The sequence below is a fragment of the Diplotaxodon limnothrissa genome, linkage group LG15 (genome assembly GCF_057381915.1).
Source record: "Diplotaxodon limnothrissa isolate DT_005_m linkage group LG15, D_limnothrissa_male_GT1.1, whole genome shotgun sequence".
NCBI lineage: Eukaryota > Metazoa > Chordata > Actinopteri > Cichliformes > Cichlidae > Diplotaxodon > Diplotaxodon limnothrissa.
In genome coordinates this window covers 27,490,736-27,509,647 of record NC_140610.1, presented here as the reverse complement: position 1 = coordinate 27,509,647, position 18,912 = coordinate 27,490,736, and the positions used below count along the sequence as shown (strand labels likewise).

The following is an 18,912-nucleotide window of genomic DNA, read 5'->3' as shown; positions in this document are numbered from 1 at the left end:
TTACCCACAAAGAGCAATGACAGCAGCAGACAGATCACAGTGCTGTGTGTGTGTGTGTGTGTGTGTGTGTGTGTGTGAGTGTCAGTGCTGAATGTTTGTATCTGTGATGTGACATATACCTGCAGATAGATTCATAAAAACATGTTTATGATGTTCAATTTTTCAGCTCCTCCAAGCAAACAACATGGCACTCAGCATCATCGTGCCTGCTGGGCTGCAGATCTTCTCTCTTTTTAGACACCTGACTGCATCGGTGATATAATGGTTTCATGTTTAACACGAGTTTTATTGGAGAATTGGAGAAAACACCTGGGTCAGTGTGGAGTCCACGCTCAGGTGTCTGACTGCTGGACAAAGTGCACCAATAAGAGACTTCCCTCATTCTTATTAATTTCAGTTTTATGTATATAGCACTAGATCACACCAACAGTTTCCTCAACAGTCAATCGTTGTTGTGGAAGTTACTTCTTACACAAATGAAAGAAAGCAGTCCTACATATTTGTTTAATATGTGCATTGAAGAACATATCCTGGACAAAAATGACTCCAAGGTTCATCACAGTGTTACTGCAAGTCAAGGTAATGCCATCCACTGTAAGAACATGCGACTCACTATGGAGCCCACGAACTTGCAATCCACAAGCCACTTTGCTAGCTATGACTGTGTCTACTGCTGTCATTGTACTGAGCCTTAATTGCACTGGCTGAGTCTTCACATTTAGTGCAGAGACCAGATCTCCCAAGATGAAAGTTGAATCGCTCTGTGTGTCGAGCAGAGCATATGTGAGAATCTCGCTGTGGGGGTCTTCTGCCAATGACACAAAAACAGGAACAATGCTAGACGTAGCTGAGGAGTATCTTGTCAATGTGTGTGACATGACTAGGGATGGGTATCGTTTAGGTTTTATCCGATACCGGTGCCAAATCGGTACTTTTGAAACGGTGCCGGTGCTCAAACGGTGCTCAAACCGGTGCTTAAAGAATGGAGAACACAAAATTGGTCCAAAAACCTCTCATGTTCAGCTGGTTTTTTGTAAAAAGATAACAATGTTAGCCTTTTCTGCAGCTATGGGGCATATATGGTATCACTCTTGGCTGGAAGCAGTGCTTAAACAATGGAAAAAACACAAACTTTGTCCAAAAACCTCTCATGTTTAGCTGTTTCCCTCTTTTTCTTTGGACATTTTAGCCTTTTTGGCCAGGGTGAAGGGAGTATCTGCCATCAAACAAGAAGACAGCCGCATGTAGCTATGATGATGTTTGCTAGTTCACCTTACCTGCACTAATGTAATAACGTGGTTAGCCTACTCAACGTAAATTACACACGAACAACATCAAACTACTCACGCAGAGAAGAACGGCTGCTGCTGCCATCATCATCCGTCATCATCCTGCTACACTGGCAGGGCTAGAGGCTAGGACTCTCCTCTTCGTGTTTTTGGGGATGTTGCTAACTCCGGGTCTGATAACAGGCACCACACCCGCAGTAGATGCGCTCGGTGTGAGGTCTCGCAGCAAGCTATCAAATACGGCGCATTTCTCGGCTTTTAAAAAAAACCCAAAATGTGCGCTGCTTTTCAGTCTGGTTACTACCGTTTATGTCCGACACCGGTACCCATCCCTAGACATGACATTGCGGACTTCCTTTGTCTCATTTCCTGCAGATGGTGAATCACTGTTTAACATTTCACTGGCTCCCTCAATTCTCTCTATGTGCAAGTTGGATGATTTCGACCACATATAGTGCATGTGTGCCTTCTTTTGCATTCTTTACTAGTGTGACCCTTTCTTAAACAGCCGAAGCAAAGACGGTTTTCACGAATGAAAGCTCTCTTTTCATCAGGAAGCCTTGTGGCAAAGGTTGGGCACTTGGCGACACCGTGTGTTTCATCGTTGCAGACGAAGCATGGTGGTCTTGGCTTTGAAATTAAGGTCCCTGGTTTACCTGCAGAGTGCTTAGCTTGAGCATTGGTGCTGAGTGCCTTGGTTCTCAGAATCAGAATCAGAATGGGGTTTATTGCCAAATGTTGAGCAGGTTTACAACATTAGGAAATTGCTGCGGTGCTTCAGTGCAAACATGGTGTCATAAATAACACTTAAATAGACATGGAAAAAATAAAAGTGGGGATAAGAATTAAAAGTGCTACGTGGAAAGATATGTGCATGAGATATACATGAGATATATACATGAGAGTAAGAATTAAGAGTGCTTCTCTTAGGAAGCCTTTCATCTGTTACTTTAGTGGTTAATAAGAAGGGAGAAGCAATGGGGTTGCAGGCTATTCTAGCTTCCCTTTGTAGAAATCTGGTGAAATGAGCAAATGGTGGATACTCTTGACATCTGTCTAGTTCATCCACAACAACGCGACCCCATCTGCGTACCAGCCATTCGGGCAGTTTTTTGAGAAGTTTATGATTTTCTTCACAATCATTTAGAATTGCCAGCCCTTTAACATGAGGGATGGCCTCGGCACAACTTTGAAGGAAATCTGAAAACTCTCTGAGGGCTACTGGGTCATTGGGAGCTATTTTTGGCCATTTCATCAGTTTATCCCTGAAAGCCTTGTGGACGACAAATGAACTTCCATACCTCTCCTGAAGAATCTCCCAGGCACCCTGATATGCATCTTCTGAGTTTCGATAGAAGAATCCTTCGACCGCCTTCCGTGCCTCACCTGCAAGATAACTTTTCAAATACAACATTTTTTCGCCTGCGGGGAGGGGTTTGTGGCCAGTCAATGCTATAAAGGATATCTTCCAGTCTATAAACTTTAAAGGGTTACCAGTGAACACTGTGGGTTCAGGTTCAGGCAGACAGTTGGAGACGAACAAGCTTGCAAGCTCCTGTGTTAAGCTGACCTCCTGTTGCTTTTGCAAAATCTCAGGTGGTGCACACTGAGGTCGAAATGATTCAGCCTGTGGATTCAATGGATTCTGAGATTCAATGATTTGGCTATCAAGTTGTGATTTGTCATCTGCTTCATACTTAAGGCTTTCCAATCCATTGTAGTTGTTGTAAGCTCTCACTCTGGCTGCTGCTACTTTTACCTCATTTTCTGCCTGTAGCTGTTGCAGTTTAGTTCTCTCTTCCTCTAACTTTGCTGTCATTTCTGCAATCATTTGTGCTTCCTTGATTTTCCACTCATGCTCTAAGCTACTCAACTTGGCTTGCTGTTCATGTATTCGTTGCATTGCCTTCGCCTGTTCTAGTTTAGCTGCAAGGTCAGCTTCGGCATCCACACGTTTGCTAGAAGTCGTAGATGTGGCTCCAGAGTATGAATCTGAGCCCTTTGAATGCTCTGAAATAACTGTTTCTGTTTCAGTTTTCCCAAAAACAGATCCATACTCCTCCTTACTTAATATCATCCTTACACGCTCCTTCTCGAACCTGTCATTAAAAGTCTTATCTATATCTTCTAGTCGTTTACTAATGAGATCACAAATTTCTGTTGTTAGGGCAACACAGGCATCCATTCTCTTGACAACATCTGGAGTAGAAGTATGATTACGTCGGCTAGGCTCATACAGTTCATGTACTAATGCTTCTTTAGCCTTAATGTCCGTTTGTGTTCTAACAAGGTCTTCGTTTGAGAAGAAACCTTTCAGCTTTGTTCTAACTCCTCTTGCTAACTCCTTCCAGGACTCATATGCCTTGCTAAATGACCTTTCATTTTTCTTGGCCTCCTGTTCATGCATCTCCTGCCCCTTTTCTGTTAGTCTTCGCTCTCTGGAGCTGGACCTGGCCTGTTGTGCCTCTGTAGATTTGTCTATTTCTTCAACGGGGGACCACATTATTATTAATTTTATTTTTGGCTTGTTGCACCTGCCCTTTTAAGTGTATATATCTGAACTCAAATGGGTTGAGTGGTGGTTTCAAACTTATTAACACTCAACTTAGATATTTACACCTTTAACCTCACAGACTGGCAACAAAACCCAAATAATACTGATGATGCCCTCAAATCAGACAATTTGCCACTTAAGTTTTTACAGAAGTACAACTGATAGTATAAAGCCCAGATTCAGTCTTAGACATTCTGATGTAAGAAATGTGGGATATTCAGCATCACAAGTTTACATGCTACTGTGTTAAATACAGAAGAGGTCTTTCTTTCTTGCATTACTTTAGACTGCCATGTTGAAGATCATTTGCTCACACAGCTTACAAGATGCAGATGTGCATGACATTGTATTTATAATGTCCTTATTTTGAGTCCTTTACTGATCCAGCAGTCTCTGGATGATGCGATACACTCCTTTACTCACAGTTCGACAAAAGAATAAGATGAGCGTAGATGGCTGCAAGGCAGCGATGAGTTTCACTGTAGCACCCCTTGGCATCAAGAACAACAGAAGAGTCTCTAACGGGTGCAGCCATTTATTTCCTCACCACACACGGCTCATTCTCTGGACGTTGAGCACCATGAAAACTATAAAATAAGAAAAAATTGATACCCGTACAGTACTTTTTGAACTATAACAATGAGGAATAACAACAATGAGCTTAAGTTAATTCAGGCAAGTTCAAACAAGTAATTATGAGATATACAGTCACAGATTAAATAAAACAAAAGGGGTTACTTCAAACAGCATCAAGGGATTACACAGTTCAGTTAAATAAAATATAACAACAGATCACCTCTCATCACATACCTCAGTCCGCTTGCCAAGGGTGCAAAACTCCGGTAAACACTTAAACACTTCGGCCCGTTTCTCATGGGGTGCTGCTAGCTTGCATGACACACATGTCTTGCCAAAAAAAATAGCACATGGATGTAAGTAACGTAAATACAGAATAAAAAGGTTTTCAGATAGCTCACAATACAAACGCAGCAACATACCTTACATTAGAAACACACTTATCATACTTATCAAAGTATTATCGTAACTTACATGGACTTTGTACAACTTATTCCTGCCGCGACAGACTGCTCCATACACATTACGGGGTATGCCTCTGAGCACATCTGTCCTTAGTGCGACTGCGCATACAGTTCCGACAACCCCCGCAAGGATGACTTATGGTACAGATCAGCGGTTCATTACATTGTATTTAAGGCACTAGAAAAGTCAAGATACTCAATCTCCATCAAAGTAATTAAGTAATAGATATACAACAACTATTTTTGGTTTGATTGTTTTTATCAGAACTCTTCCTGTAATTCTACACATTTATGTATTCCTGCTGATGATTTCTTTCGTTTACTGAGCTGTCTCTTTTTTACCTCCTAAATCACCATGGTAATGAACGCTGAACACTCATTTGGTTTAAAATCATCTGGAAGCACTAGATTTTTACAAATTCTCTTATTTACATCTTGCTTTCAGTGTGATATGAATGTTATATGTGCAGCCATCACCTTAGAAACAAACAGCAGCACTGAGCATACCCAGACACATCATTCACTGCCATTCATATCTTGAATTTACTGCTGTGTGACACAAATCACTAGATTAACCAGTTTCTGCCACTTTTGTCTTTAAGACTATTTTACTGTTAGATTTTATCATCGTCTCATCTGATATCGTCTCTGATTGGAGAAGGTGGAGCTCACAGGGAGCAGAGAGCCACAACAGAGAAAGTTGATAACCACAGTGATGAGACCCATGATCTCTGACTGAGGTTCCAGGTTTAGTTGAGTTAGCTAACTCAGAGGAAGCCTGGATATGTTAACTTCCTTTGTAGGACACCTCTCAGGTGTGTAAGCTCAGCTTTAAAGTCAAGGCATCCACATGGGGAAGGATTCACTTTGTCACTCACAGCTGGTCCTAAATGACTTTTCCTGCTCTGGTTACCTGCAGCAGGTCACATACCTGCCATGCTGTTGCTGGCATGTCAGCAGCGGGCTTCGGTACACCAAGTGCTCCAACATCTCTGACCTAAAGCTTGTCAAAACTACTGTACTGTGTGTATTGTTATGTATGAGGCGCTGTGATAGTGGCAGTGCTCTAAGTGATCGCTGGCTTCTCTCTTCTAGGCTGAAGTGTGTTCAGGAACGGTGGCAGAGGTCATCCAGTCGGTGGTGAATGGCGCGGACGGCTGCATCTTCTGCTTCGGGCATGCTCACCTGGGTAAACACATGATACGCCACCCACACACACAAAGACATAATTCTGAAAAGTCACATGATTGTTGAGTTGACCCTGCCTCCACAGGTAAGACGTACACCATGATTGGTCGGGACTGCTCCACCCAGAGCCTGGGTGTGGCTCCAACGGCGATCTCCTGGCTGTTCAATGTGATCGAGGACCGGAAGGAAAAGTCTGGAGCTTGTTTCTCAGTCAGAGTGTCGGCCGTGGAGATCTCCGGCCGCGAGGAGACGCTCACCGACCTCTTGGCCGAACTGGCGGCGGCAGGGCACCAGGAGGCACCAGGCCCCGCTGTGTTGCTGAGAGAAGATCCCATCTGTGGATCCCAGGTACAGGAAACAACTCGCACTTTGAGCACTTTTTAACCAATCACACAAACTGGCCTCTGATATAAACCGAGGACTGTGATTAGATGATATATAACTAATGATTACAGCTCAACATGATATCCAATATGTTCATCCAGTCATCCGGGCCACTCATGCCGTTCCCTTTCCAAAAGACCTCGCCATCTCCTCCTTTCCTTCTCTTTGTCTGTTCCTGACCTACTCACTGAACTCCTGTTCACTCTAGAGACTTCTTCACTGTTGACACCTGTCCAATTAGTCCTGACCTTCCTCCTCCAACTCGTTCAGTTTGTTTTATCTCCCCGGGCTCCTTCTATCTGCGCTCACTTTAATTTTCTTTCTCTTTTTCTCCTCTCATTCTGACATCCTTCCTTTTTTTCCTTTATCAAACCTCATTCTGTCTTACTTTAACTTTTATCTCGTTCATTTTCTCTCTAAGAGTAAAGAAGGATTTCTACTTTGAGCCAGAAGAACATCACAGAGCTGCAGATGGCAGGAAGATGATCACAGTCTGGTTTCTGTGCTGCAGAATGATTTAAAGCTTTGTTTCAGTCCGAGCCTGACTAATATGGGGTAAACTCTTGGCAGTGTCTGCGCCTGATTGCAAGATGCCTATGTGTTTTAATCGTGCCTGATGTTAAACTGAGTCAGGAGAAAGACATCAATATTGGATAAATACAGCTTCCATCAGGGTCATAGCTCAGTGAAATCTGAATGTGAATCCATCCATCCTCTTCCCCCTGTCCTGTGGTAGCTCTCAGACTCTGTGTATATATAAATCTAAGTTGGCTTTATATGAACAGAGAAGAAGAGCTCTTTCTTACTGCAGGATCTTCATTAGGGATGGGTATCGTTTAGGTTTTATCCGATACCGGTGCCAAATCGGTACTTTTGAAACGGTGCCGGTGCTCAAACGGTGCTCAAACCGGTGCTTAAAGAATGGAGAACACAAAATTGGTCCAAAAACCTCTCATGTTCAGCTGGTTTTTTGTAAAAAGATAACAATGTTAGCCTTTTCTGCAGCTATGGGGCATATATGGTATCACTCTTGGCTGGAAGCAGTGCTTAAACAATGGAAAAAAAACACAAACTTTGTCCAAAACCTCTCATGTTTAACTGTTTTCCACTTTTTCTTTGGTCATTTTAGCCTTTTTGGCCAGGGTGAAGGGAGTATCTGCCATCAAACAAGAAGACAGCCGCATGTAGCTATGATGTTGTTTGCTAGTTCACCTTACATGCATTAATGTAATAACGTGGTTAGCCTACTCAACGTAAATTACACACGAACAACATTAAGCTACTCACGCAGAGAAGAACGGCTGCTGCTGCCATCATCATCCATCATCATTTCACTACACTGGCAGGGCTAGAGGCCAGGACTCTCCTCTTCGGGGTTTTTTGGGGGATATTGCTAACTCCGGGTCCGATAACAGGCAACCCATGCACAGTAGATGCGCTCTGTGTGAGGTCTCGCAGCAAGCTATCATACGGCGCATTTCTGGGCTTTTAAAAAAAAACACTATGCGTCGCCAGGTGTTTCATCGGATTTGAGGTGTTGCCTCCTTTGACAGTATCAGCTTAAAGCACTTGTTGCAGGCTGCTGAGTTTGCATATTTTGCTGTGAAGTACAGCCAGACTTTTGACCGCTTCGCCTTGGGCATTTTTAATCTGTAGCTCTGCTCTAAAAGAACGTACGTACCTGGGCCCGCCTACTATCCTCGGAAACGTAAAATTATTGGCTAGAAGTGTATCACAGCTCAGGAAAAAAAAGCACCGAAATAAAGCACCGAAATGTGCGCTGCTTTTCGGTCTGGTTACTACAGTTTATGTCAGAACCTGTGCCATCATGGCACCGGACACCGGTACCCATCCCTAATCTTCATCATGTACACCTGCAAGCAGAAGCTGAAAACATGGACTTTCATGCTAGCCTGCAGCATTTCACCGTGAAGCATGCCTCTGTTCTGTGCAGCCACCTCAGTCCCAGCTTATCTGCATCTCATTAGCTCTTTCTATCAGCTGCAGAACCAGATAGAGGTTCGGGCGAGCAGTGCCGAGCGAGCAGCATCCTTCCTGGACGCCGCCCTGGCAGCGAGGAAGAGCAACCAAATGCCGAACAACCAGGAAGTCCGAAGGAACTCCCACTTCCTGTTTACCCTGCACCTCTACCAGGAGAGACTGGACAAGAGCAACAAGGCAGCCAGTGAGTGTGTGCGTGGTCATAACTGATATTTTGCCAGAATTATTAAAAGTTGCTGTGACGTTAAAACTCTACTCATATTTGTGGACCAGTTTCGCAGCTTCTTCCTCTTTTCAGTATGTTTGTTATCAGGAAGCAGAACCTCAAGCAATAAAACCTAAACCCTTTAAAATTCAAACTTGAGATCACTGAGGGAACTGATAGTATATCAGGAACATATACCTCACTCGTCTGACACCTGTTGGTTTGTGGACTCCACGTTTTGAAGGCTGAGACTAACCAAAGAGAACACTGATGGCAGGTTAAGCAGATACATGATGGACTAATGCTCTACATGGTTCACTTCTGACACGGTGTCAGACAAGTAACTGGACATGCTCCGATGAAATGGCTGAGAGATTCAGGCTGGGTGGAGCTCTCTGAGTTTGGTCTCCCTTCCTGTTGAGATGTTCACAGACGTTTCTGAAGGTGAAGGCAAGGTTGCAATTCATTCCATACAAACTGTGGATCTGGGAAAAAGCAGGGCGCTTTGAAGAGAAACTGGTACTCAGCATGTCATTGAAAACCCTAAATGAAGTCTGAATGGCTTATTTGGTTCAGCTGAAGCGAGATATGATAATCCTTAAACCTCCCAGCAGTACACAGACCTGCACACACACTCCAGCTGCAGACTCATCAGCTCAGCAAGGACTTGGAGCAGCAGCAGGTTAGAGGCTCTGACCCCGGGACAAGAATAAAAGCCCCCATTAGCGACCATGCAGCTGTAAAATTTGGCAGCTCAATTAGTCGTTAGCTCTTTTTTTCCACACTCCAAACATGTAGCTGCTAATTAGCTTGGTGTTGAATTGCTAACATGCTCAACAGGAGCGTTTACAAGCAGAGCAGCTACACTAACGCTGCCTCCACCCACGTCTACCTGTCAGCAGAGCCGCTTCCTCCGTTATTGGGCTTTTATGCTGGAATAAATCTGCATGGCTAACGAGCCCTGATGGCTTGGCATCCTGCAGTGTTTATAGAGCTGTGGAAAAGCATCCACTCAGTGGCGCTCAGCACTTTCTAAATCTTGCTGATGTGGCCGGTTAATGGTTCTCGCCATCATTACTCTGAATTAATGAAATGAGCAGGCAGTTAAACTGAGCGGATCAGACTGATACTGAAGCTTAGCGGGATGCATTTGGGACGTGTTCAGATGAAGCTTCTTTAACATTTGCACATGCATGCAGGCGTATATATGTTTCTACATTTGGTTAGTAATGTATTGGAAGTATGATCTGATGACTTGAGATTTGCTGCAGGACTTTACTTCAGCTCGCACACAGCCCACGGGCATTTTATATGATTCCTATCATTCACAGATAAGGAAGAGATGTCTTTACCCTAATGGCTGCTTGGTTCCTGATAAATGATTCAAAGCAGCCAATAAGTTATTACCAAAGCTATTGATTATGTTTCTGTCTATAGACTAATGAATAGATTGTTGTCTCAGAACTAATGAGCAGTTAAGCAGGCAGTGTCATACATTATAAAGCCCTCTCAATCTGCATGGAAGTGTCCAGTCGGAGTCGCCTTCACCTCCTGGATTTGGGCAGCTGCGAGACGGACATCAGCAGGACCCGAGAGGGGGGCGGGGGTCAGTGTCTGTCGTTCTCGGCGCTGGGAAATGTCATCCTCGCCCTTGCCAATGGAGCCAAGCACGTTCCCTACAGGTACGGGCATTTTGATGAGCTCAATGGGGTCAAAGGTCACAGCAGCCAAACAACAGATGGACCAATGATCCCCGTGAGGGGGGTGGGGGTCAAGCTGTGAGCTTTAATGAGCTTTCAGTCAGTGTTAAATGGTTGTTTATGCTGATGAATAAGTCACAGTAATGATAACTGATGTTCAGTCCTTTTTTGCTCCTCACATTTGGTCTTTTCTGTTTAATACCTATTTCTGGATGCTATTTTTTAATTATATTGATGAACTTTCACCTCGCTCCTTCGTCCCCTTTTCTTTTCGTTTGTGAAGCCATCAGCATCACATGTGTTTTATTTATGGAGCGATTATCTGCACCAAAGAATCTCATCAGTTATCATCCACAGACTTCAAAGACTAACATACAAGCCTGTCGATGGAAGAATCTTTGATATCTTTATGTTTTCATGTTTTTTAATGACAAGCAACCCTTGAGTTGTTTGATGCTCCAGTCACATCCATTAATAAGATTTTTTTTCACACATTTACATGAGTGAAGTTAGTGAGTGGAAGTTGAACCAAAGAAAACCCCCAAACGAGGACTTGTGATATTTTAGGTCAGTCGGTGGCTGGAGTTCAGTCGTGTTGGGTTAAAAAGGAGAAAAAGCTTAGACTGTTGTATGTAAATTCTGTGTTTGATCCGTCTTCTGTAGCGATAGTCCAGGTCTTTTCAAAGGCAGAGTTTCATGAACATTTCAGTCTGTCTCTGCCTCTGGATCACATGTGGCGTGTAGTTCAAAGCGAACTTCATTAATGTGAAATGAGAGCTCGTTCCTATTCCTTTTTGCCTATCTGTGCCAAACTGTTGTACGGTGTAATGAATGGTATCTGCGGCCCCGTGGGGATTCTCACGCCCGCAGCATGTCTTCCTTTTTTTGAGCTAACGAAGCATTTTTTTAATGTATTATTCAGGGATAGCAAGCTCACCATGCTGCTCCGCGAATCCTTGGGCAACATCAACTGCCGCACCACCATGATCGCTCACATCTCCGACTCCCCGGCGGGCTACATGGAGACGTTGACCACGGTGCAGTTGGCCTATCGCATCCACCGCATGAGGAAGAAGAAGTCGAAGGTGCTTCATCTTTATTCAGGTTTTCTTTCTGGAGCTCGTTGTGGCGGAGGTCACGGATCTCTGGTACAGTGTGCAAAACACCAAATGTTATATCACCAATACAGAAACCATTTACTCACATGTGGATGAGATTGATTAGGTTCTGATTGTTGTTAGGTTGAAGTTCACAGAAAACTGCACCTCAAACTTAAATCTCAATTCTTTGTCTCTGAACATTAAACATCTATAACACTGAAGGCAAAACAAATTCAAAGGACAAACTGAGGTTTAAAAGTTATCAAAGTCTTCAAACCATTCTTTGGGATTTCCAAACATTTTGGACTCTAAATGAATTTTCACTAATTTCTTGAGGCTAATAACAATAAACCCCTCACATCTATTTTAATGAGTTCAGAATGTCATAATTCACCGACTTTTCCTATCATGGTTTGATAGATAATCAATACCAGTGTATCTACAGAGATGGGCGTTTGTGTGCTGAGATGAGCCTCATTAGGCAGACTTACACACTGTATGTTGAAGATTTCAATCCAGAGTTAGTAGCATGTGCATCTCACTCACATTCATTTTAATGTAACACAGTGCATGGGCACTCATGTAATGATTTCCCTTCAGTTTAATCGCTGCATGCTCCAGCTCTCTTTAGGAGGTTAATTCTGTATTATTTCTCTTTTATTCGCAGCATGCCTCCAGCTCATCTGGAGGGGAGAGCTCCTGTGAGGAAGGCCCATCCTGTCGGCCTCCTCGTCTTCGACCCTTCCACCCTCTGACCGTGGCCCTCGACCCGGATGTTCCGCTGCTACTCTCGAGTGATCCCGACTATTCCTCCAGCAGTGAGCACTCCTGTGACACTGTCATCTACGTTGGGCCGGGAGGGAAGGCAATCTCAGACCGAGAGCTGAGCGACAACGAGGGTCCGCCTTCCTTCGTTCCCATTATTCCGTCCCTGAACAAAAAGCGAGTCAAAGATGCACCCAAGTCCGACGGTGACCACTTTAAGTGTAACACGTTTGCAGAACTACAGGAGAGACTCGACTGCATTGATGGCAGCGAGGGCCCGGCCATGTTCGGCACAGAGAAGAAATCAGTAGCGCTGAAGGCTCAGAGTGGCCCTCTTAAACCCACAGAGGCAACGTCTCCACCCAAATCTGAGAAGAACTCGTCCCACATGTTCTCAGAAAGCACACTGACAACATGCATAGACAAATCAGATCAGGATCAGCCCAAACTACCTTCAGCTGGTGGCTTCATCGAGACGTCCAAAAGGACGAGTGCAGATGGAGAGAAGCTTTCAGGCACCCCCGTTCAGCCATGTGTGGTAAAGTCAGGGGGGGCTCCAACCCATGACTCAGAGCCTGTAGTTCGAGAGAAAGTCTACCTCAGAGGAGCTGTACCCAAGCCACTGGCCTCACCGTCCTTACCCAGGACAACGAGGACGGCACCTCGGCCTAAGGAGGCTCTTGGCAGGACTCCCCCTGTCAGTATAAGTGAACAAGCAATGAGGCAAGACCAGCCACCCAAATCTATAAGCCCTAACCTAAACACAGATGGAGCTGCTCACACAAGCAGGTACCCCACGGAGGTGAACAACCTCCGGGCCTCTCTGTTAGGACGATGCCTGGACGGAGACTTTCTGAGGACCACAATCACTCTGCAGCAGCCCGTGGAGTTGAATGGAGAGGACGAGCTCGTGTTCACAGTTATAGAGGAGCTCCCGCACAGCCTTGTCCCAGATAATGGCCGTCCCTCCAACCTCCTCAGCTTTAACACCGACTGCTTTCCACAGACTTTAGCTGCTGGCTCTCGCCCGGTCAGCATCATCAGTAGTATTAATGATGAATATGATGCTTACACCTCTCTACAAGGAGCTGTGGGACCAGGCACTGATGTTGGCACCGAACACCAACAAGGTTTGCTTTCCCACAACAAAAAGCAGCCGTCTGTTGGCTCATGGCTTTGTGAATCAGCTGAAGGTGATGGTATTCATTCACAAAGCAGGCTTTACTTGAGGGATAAAACAATGGACAATGCCACCCTGCTGAGCTCACCATGTATATTCCATAAACAGCCGTTCTTACAGCATGGCATTAGGAGCTCCTTAAATGACAGCGGTGTCTGTTTCTCAGAGCTGGAAAGCGACCCTGCTAGCCCAAACAAACCATCTTTTACTAAGTGCCCTCCTTCCCCCGAGTCAGCCAAAGCATCTCTAAAAGGCTCTCTGAAGGTGAAAGCCAATACCCTGAACACATCAGTGTCAACACAGATTCCCCGCCATGCCACCCATTCCAGTCTTCCCAGGAAAACCAAGCCTACCTCATCTGCAGCTGTGGGCTGCAGCAGACAGGAAGGCAGGCAGGATGATGTTTTGCTTCAGCGAAGCAGTTATTGTGATACCAGAGAGGCGGAGTTTCTTTCTGCAAGTAAGCCAACAAGAAGTGGCGTGACTAATGTTTCCTCCAAGAGGTCCGGAGGGAACAGCAACAGTGTACCTCGCCCACCAAAGATGCAGATGTCTTCTTCAGCCCAGAGGGTTGTTGATGGCTGTGAGAAGTCCAGCAGCAGGAGAGGAGACACTCTCATCAAATTGCCACGACTCACTCGGGGCGCAACAACTCTAGGAACCGTTTCCACCCCCCAAGAAGCTGCTTCAGTGATCAGTACACTGAGGTTTTCATCCCTGGGAAAAAAGGCAAATGGACAAAAAAGCAGCACAAAGTTTGGACAGTCGAGTCAAGAACAAAAATTAAGAATTGTGCTGTCTCCAAGTGCCTTAAAAACAAGCAGCAACACTGGAAAGTCCTCAGAGGATGAAGTGCATGTCAAGCTCAGAGCTGGTTCATTCAGCCACAGGACATCCAGCTTTAAAACTGAACACAGTTTTGCAAGGACATCCTCAAGCCTGAAGACGCAAGGAGCCAAAGATTCTTCCAGGTACTTTGGGAGTCTAATGTCTTTGGAAAGGTGCGACAGCCCAACCTTAGCTGGGTCCAAACCTGAGCTGTTCAGAGAAAACAGTGGTGCTACATCTGGAGGAAATGGCAGATCCAACAGATCAGTGCCAAGACTCAGTGATCCGGCATCCACCTCCACATCGGCCTTTCCGTCCCAAGTTCCAGCTGGTGTTTTTGCAGCAACCAGCAAACTGTGGCAGGTCCGCAGTGGCAGCGGATCAAGAGGAGCAGCTTCTGGTGGACTGAAACTTCGAACGTTGTCTGCCAGCACTTCGAAGAGCCCAAGCTCCTCCCCCAAACTGCCAGAGAATGTAGCTGGGTGCAACACCAACCTACCTTCCAATGGCAAGTCCCCATCTCGCTCTGGAACCGGAGGCAAGACAGTAAAAGGCACCATTATGGGCACCAAGCAGACCATCGGCAGGGCAGCCAACAGCCGGATTAGCGAGTTGGTTTCAGGTAGCCAAAGGAAGATGTTTGGTGGTGGAGCTGGAAGCGACATCCCTGGCAGCAGGACTGGTAGCATCACTGGATCACCCCTCAACGCACCATTGCCATCACCTTACAGCAAGATCACAGCGCCTCGGAGGCCACAGCGCTACAGCAGTGGGCACGGCAGTGACAACAGTAGCATCCTGAGTGGGGAGCTGCCCCCCGCCATGGGACGCACCGCCCTGTTTTACCACAGCGGGGGCAGCAGCGGCTACGAGAGCATGATCCGAGACAGCGAGACAACCGGCAGCACCTCCTCGGCACACGACTCTATGAGCGAGAGCAGAGCATCCTCATCAAATAGGAGCCGAGTTTCTAAATCGCCCAAGAAGAGAGGAAACGGTGAGTGCATGCCGCCGCCAGAGATGGGGTAATGTAACACAGGTAACACTTTAGGTTCTGCTCCATGCAGCACTGCCCCTTTTTTACAGTGATCAGATCTGAAGAACAAAAATCTTTAACTCGTTGACTTCTCTGTACTCATCATAGAATTCTATGTAGAGCGCATATAATGAGCTCATCACCTAAATATGACATGAATTCAGTTCTAAGGCTCAGTGGAAGCTGAAGATTTTTTAAAGTCTTTTTAAAATTGTCTTTTCAAGTCAAGTCAACTGTCTTTATTGTTATTCCAACCATAAAGACAATTGCCAGTACATAGTGAAGCAAGACAGCGTTCCTCCAAGACCATGGTGCTACATAAAACAGACAATCAACACAGGACTACATAAAGTGCAAGTGTGCAAAAAAACAAAACAAAGACAGAAGAGAACGATACAGAGACAACAGTGCCGACACAACAGTGCAGGCACAACAGTGCAATAGAAAAGTGCAGCAATGACAGTGGATTGTGCAAAAAGTAGCTTGATGTGTGTGTGTGTGTGTGTGTGTGTGTGTGTGTGTGTGTGTGTGTGTGTGTGTGAGATAAGTGCAGATAAGTGCTTTTCCTTTTTTTGGCCCAACATTATTACTGTAAACATGATGTGGTATGTCAGCTGCTGTTCCATCAAGGGCCACATAAACACCAATGTCTGGCCACTCCTCCCCCCTTTGTGTCTGTCAGCAGATCCGTCCCGGTCGCTCCCATGTTAACCTCACAGCAGCTCACATAGACTTAAACGAGCCCTTGCTCTCCGAGGGATGGTATATCTAAGCAGTTATGGAAACGCAAAACGAAAGGTTTATGGGTTTTATGAAACAGCGGCTCGTGCAGAGGAACTTGGAAGCTTTTCTATCACAATGTGATATTATTTAAATAACCTGTGAAATCATTAGAGCTGATGGCCAAAATTTAAATCTCAGATTTGATATTCAGCAACTATTTCTCCGTGCATCGACTCAGAAAGTGAAAGAGCAATAAAACTCATCTCTGCTGAAGAATTAACATATTTATGGCTTTTTCCAGCATCCATCAGTGTGTGATGATGGCTGCTCGCTACAATATTCCTATGAGTGCTGAGCACACCGAGTACAGGTGCTACTGCTGTGGGAGCATCTATCAAAGGCAGCTCTCCTCCTTGATATCATGTGAAATTATCTCTCAGCCGGTGTCTTTGTACAAAAACTTGACATGGGCGCACATCATGTGGCACGCCGCTGCCACGTCCCAGCTCCCAGCAGCCGATTGCAATTCGTGCGGCAGGCGAGCCAGCGGCCTGATGCATACGGAATCGGCACTCTTGTGATCTGTCTGCCATTGGCCTGTGGATCTCGCCTCATTTCTGCCTCATGAATGTTTCATGAGGACAATTCCCAGTGTACATATCCAACTCCAATTATCACCCACACATCCTCCCATCCACTCCACAGAACTCCACAGCCTTCACACCCACTCCTCCTCAATCTGTCATCATGTCTGAATCCTCATCAGTGAGCCCGGATGTTTTTAATAAGCCATAACGGTTTTTTGTTGGTGGAGCACATGCCTGCTTCTGCTTTTACTTGGGAACCTAATTTGACAGCCGTGTGTACAAAGTCGTTAAAAATACGAGTGAGGTCTTCAGGTGGACAGCAGCGGCCTTAAAACCTGATCAGCAGCTCTAATGGATGTTGACAGAGGAGGAAGCACCACAGAAGAAGAGAAGGCTAATTAAAGCTGTCTGCTGAAATCAGCAACTTTTTATTGAGCTTATTGTGATATTTCACTGGCTCGCCTAGGGATGGGTATGGAAACCCGGTTCTTGTTGAGAACCAGTTCCCACTGTTTCAATTCCTTGGAATTGTTTGGCATTTTTGCAAACGATTCCCTTATCGATTCCAGTCGCCCCAAATGACGTCACCACGTTGCGGAGCGTCGCTTACCTGGCAGGAAACACGGCGTGTAAGCGGCTCAAATACTCAAAAGTTTGGTTATACTTTACGAGAACGGATGACAACAGGGCAACTTGGAATACTTGCAAAGTAGATATTTAACCCTTGAGCTCCCCTAGGGAAAAATGGGACCCGCTTGGGTACTTTTGGATTTTTGATTCTCAATATATCAGTCATTTTAAAGACTAGTTGCATGAAACTTGGCCAGGATGTGTGTTTTAGGATTATTTTTTAAATTCAATGATCCCCTCTATGGTGTGGTGTATAGTAAAGGAGATTCACATATGTACCCCCTGCAGTCACCCTTGTACCCGCTTGGGCCCCATTGACTCCCATTATAATCACATATTTTCGATATACTGTAATCCTGACATGTGATAATTTTTTTCTCGTGAATACCTAATGGATCTAAGCCTCTGCCTTCAAAATAAAGGAAAAATATGTTTTGGATCCAATGAGCACAATATTAGGTACAGCACCACCATAGACATTTTCAGTGGTTTTGAATGCAGGACATGGTTATCTTATTATGCAAAATACATGACAATAAAACAGCTGACCACCATAAAATAGTCTTGATGTAGTGGAACTGATATAAGAGAGTGGTGTGAATGTGATTGAGAATATATTTATACTGTGTGTGTGTGTGTCGGTCGCAAACAAAACAGCCCGTAGAGCCGCCTCCTTGAAGTGAACAACGGCAGCCTGCTTCGTTTTTTTTCTCTTTTCTTTGAACCTCTGTCAATGTTATTTTTCTGACTTGGCTGAGGGCAAAAACAAGGCTCATTGTGCAGAGAAGGGAGGGGTGTGAAAGCAGCCACTTCTTTGTTGAGCCAGAGGGGGGGAGGGGTGTGAAAACAGCCACCTGCTTGCTGAGCAGAGGGGGAGGGGCAGTCGTTACTCTCCCAGGCAAGTCAGCAGAGCGGAGGGAGAGAGACAGAGAGAGATCCTTTTCTATCTTCTTGGATTCAAGTGCACATTTGAAGTCTGTGGGAATAGTTTGCAGCCTTGTCTTACTAGTCATTTCTGCACAGACGCCACGAAATGCACAGATGCGTGCACGCACAACACGAAGCGCACGGTCAATTTAGGGGAGCTTGGAAGCAGTGATCATCCTGCAAACAGCGCATTATTATCGTAACGGCTGCAAAAGTTAGGATATGTCCTGTCTGCAACATCCATCCATCTAGAGGTTCGTGCTATAAAATGTAAATTACATCTTTGTTTAGTTTGTTGTTGAGTTTGCTAAGGTCAGTTCAGTTTCCCAGTGGCACAGGAATGGAACAGGAGGGAGAGACAGAAAAAGATAATCGTCTATCCAATAAGATAGAGGATGATCATTTTTTAATTCAGGTGCACCTTTGAAATCTGTGGGAATAGTTTGCAGCCTTGTCTTACTAGTCATTTCTGCACAGTCGCCACGAAATGCACAGATGCGCGCATGCACAACACGAAGCGCACGGTCAATTTAGGGGAGCTTGGAAGCAGTGATCATCCTGCAAACAGCGCATTATTATCGTAACGGCTGCAAAAGTTAGGATATGTCCTGTCTGCAACATCCATCCATCTAGAGGTTCGTGCTATAAAATGTAAATTACATCTTTGTTCAGTTTGTTGTTGAGTTTGCTAAGGTCAGTTCAGTTTCCCAGTGTCACAGGAATGGAACAGGAGGGAGAGACAGAAAATGATCATCGTCTATCCAATAAGATAGAG

At 45.1% G+C, this 18,912-nt stretch overlaps 1 protein-coding gene across 1 annotated transcript in view; it reads left to right on the top strand.

Annotated features, from left to right (window-relative positions):
• The window catches only part of LOC146617679 (kinesin-like protein KIF26A), a 69,432-nt gene that overhangs the window by 41,255 nt on the left and 9,265 nt on the right, over positions 1-18,912 (top strand). The window contains exons 7-12 of the mRNA XM_085371907.1: positions 5,979-6,072; positions 6,157-6,419; positions 8,457-8,640; positions 10,187-10,343; positions 11,284-11,446; positions 12,129-15,231. Coding sequence (XP_085228033.1) covers positions 5,979-6,072; positions 6,157-6,419; positions 8,457-8,640; positions 10,187-10,343; positions 11,284-11,446; positions 12,129-15,231 — 3,964 coding nt within the window. The remainder of the gene's footprint in view (positions 1-5,978; positions 6,073-6,156; positions 6,420-8,456; positions 8,641-10,186; positions 10,344-11,283; positions 11,447-12,128; positions 15,232-18,912) is intronic.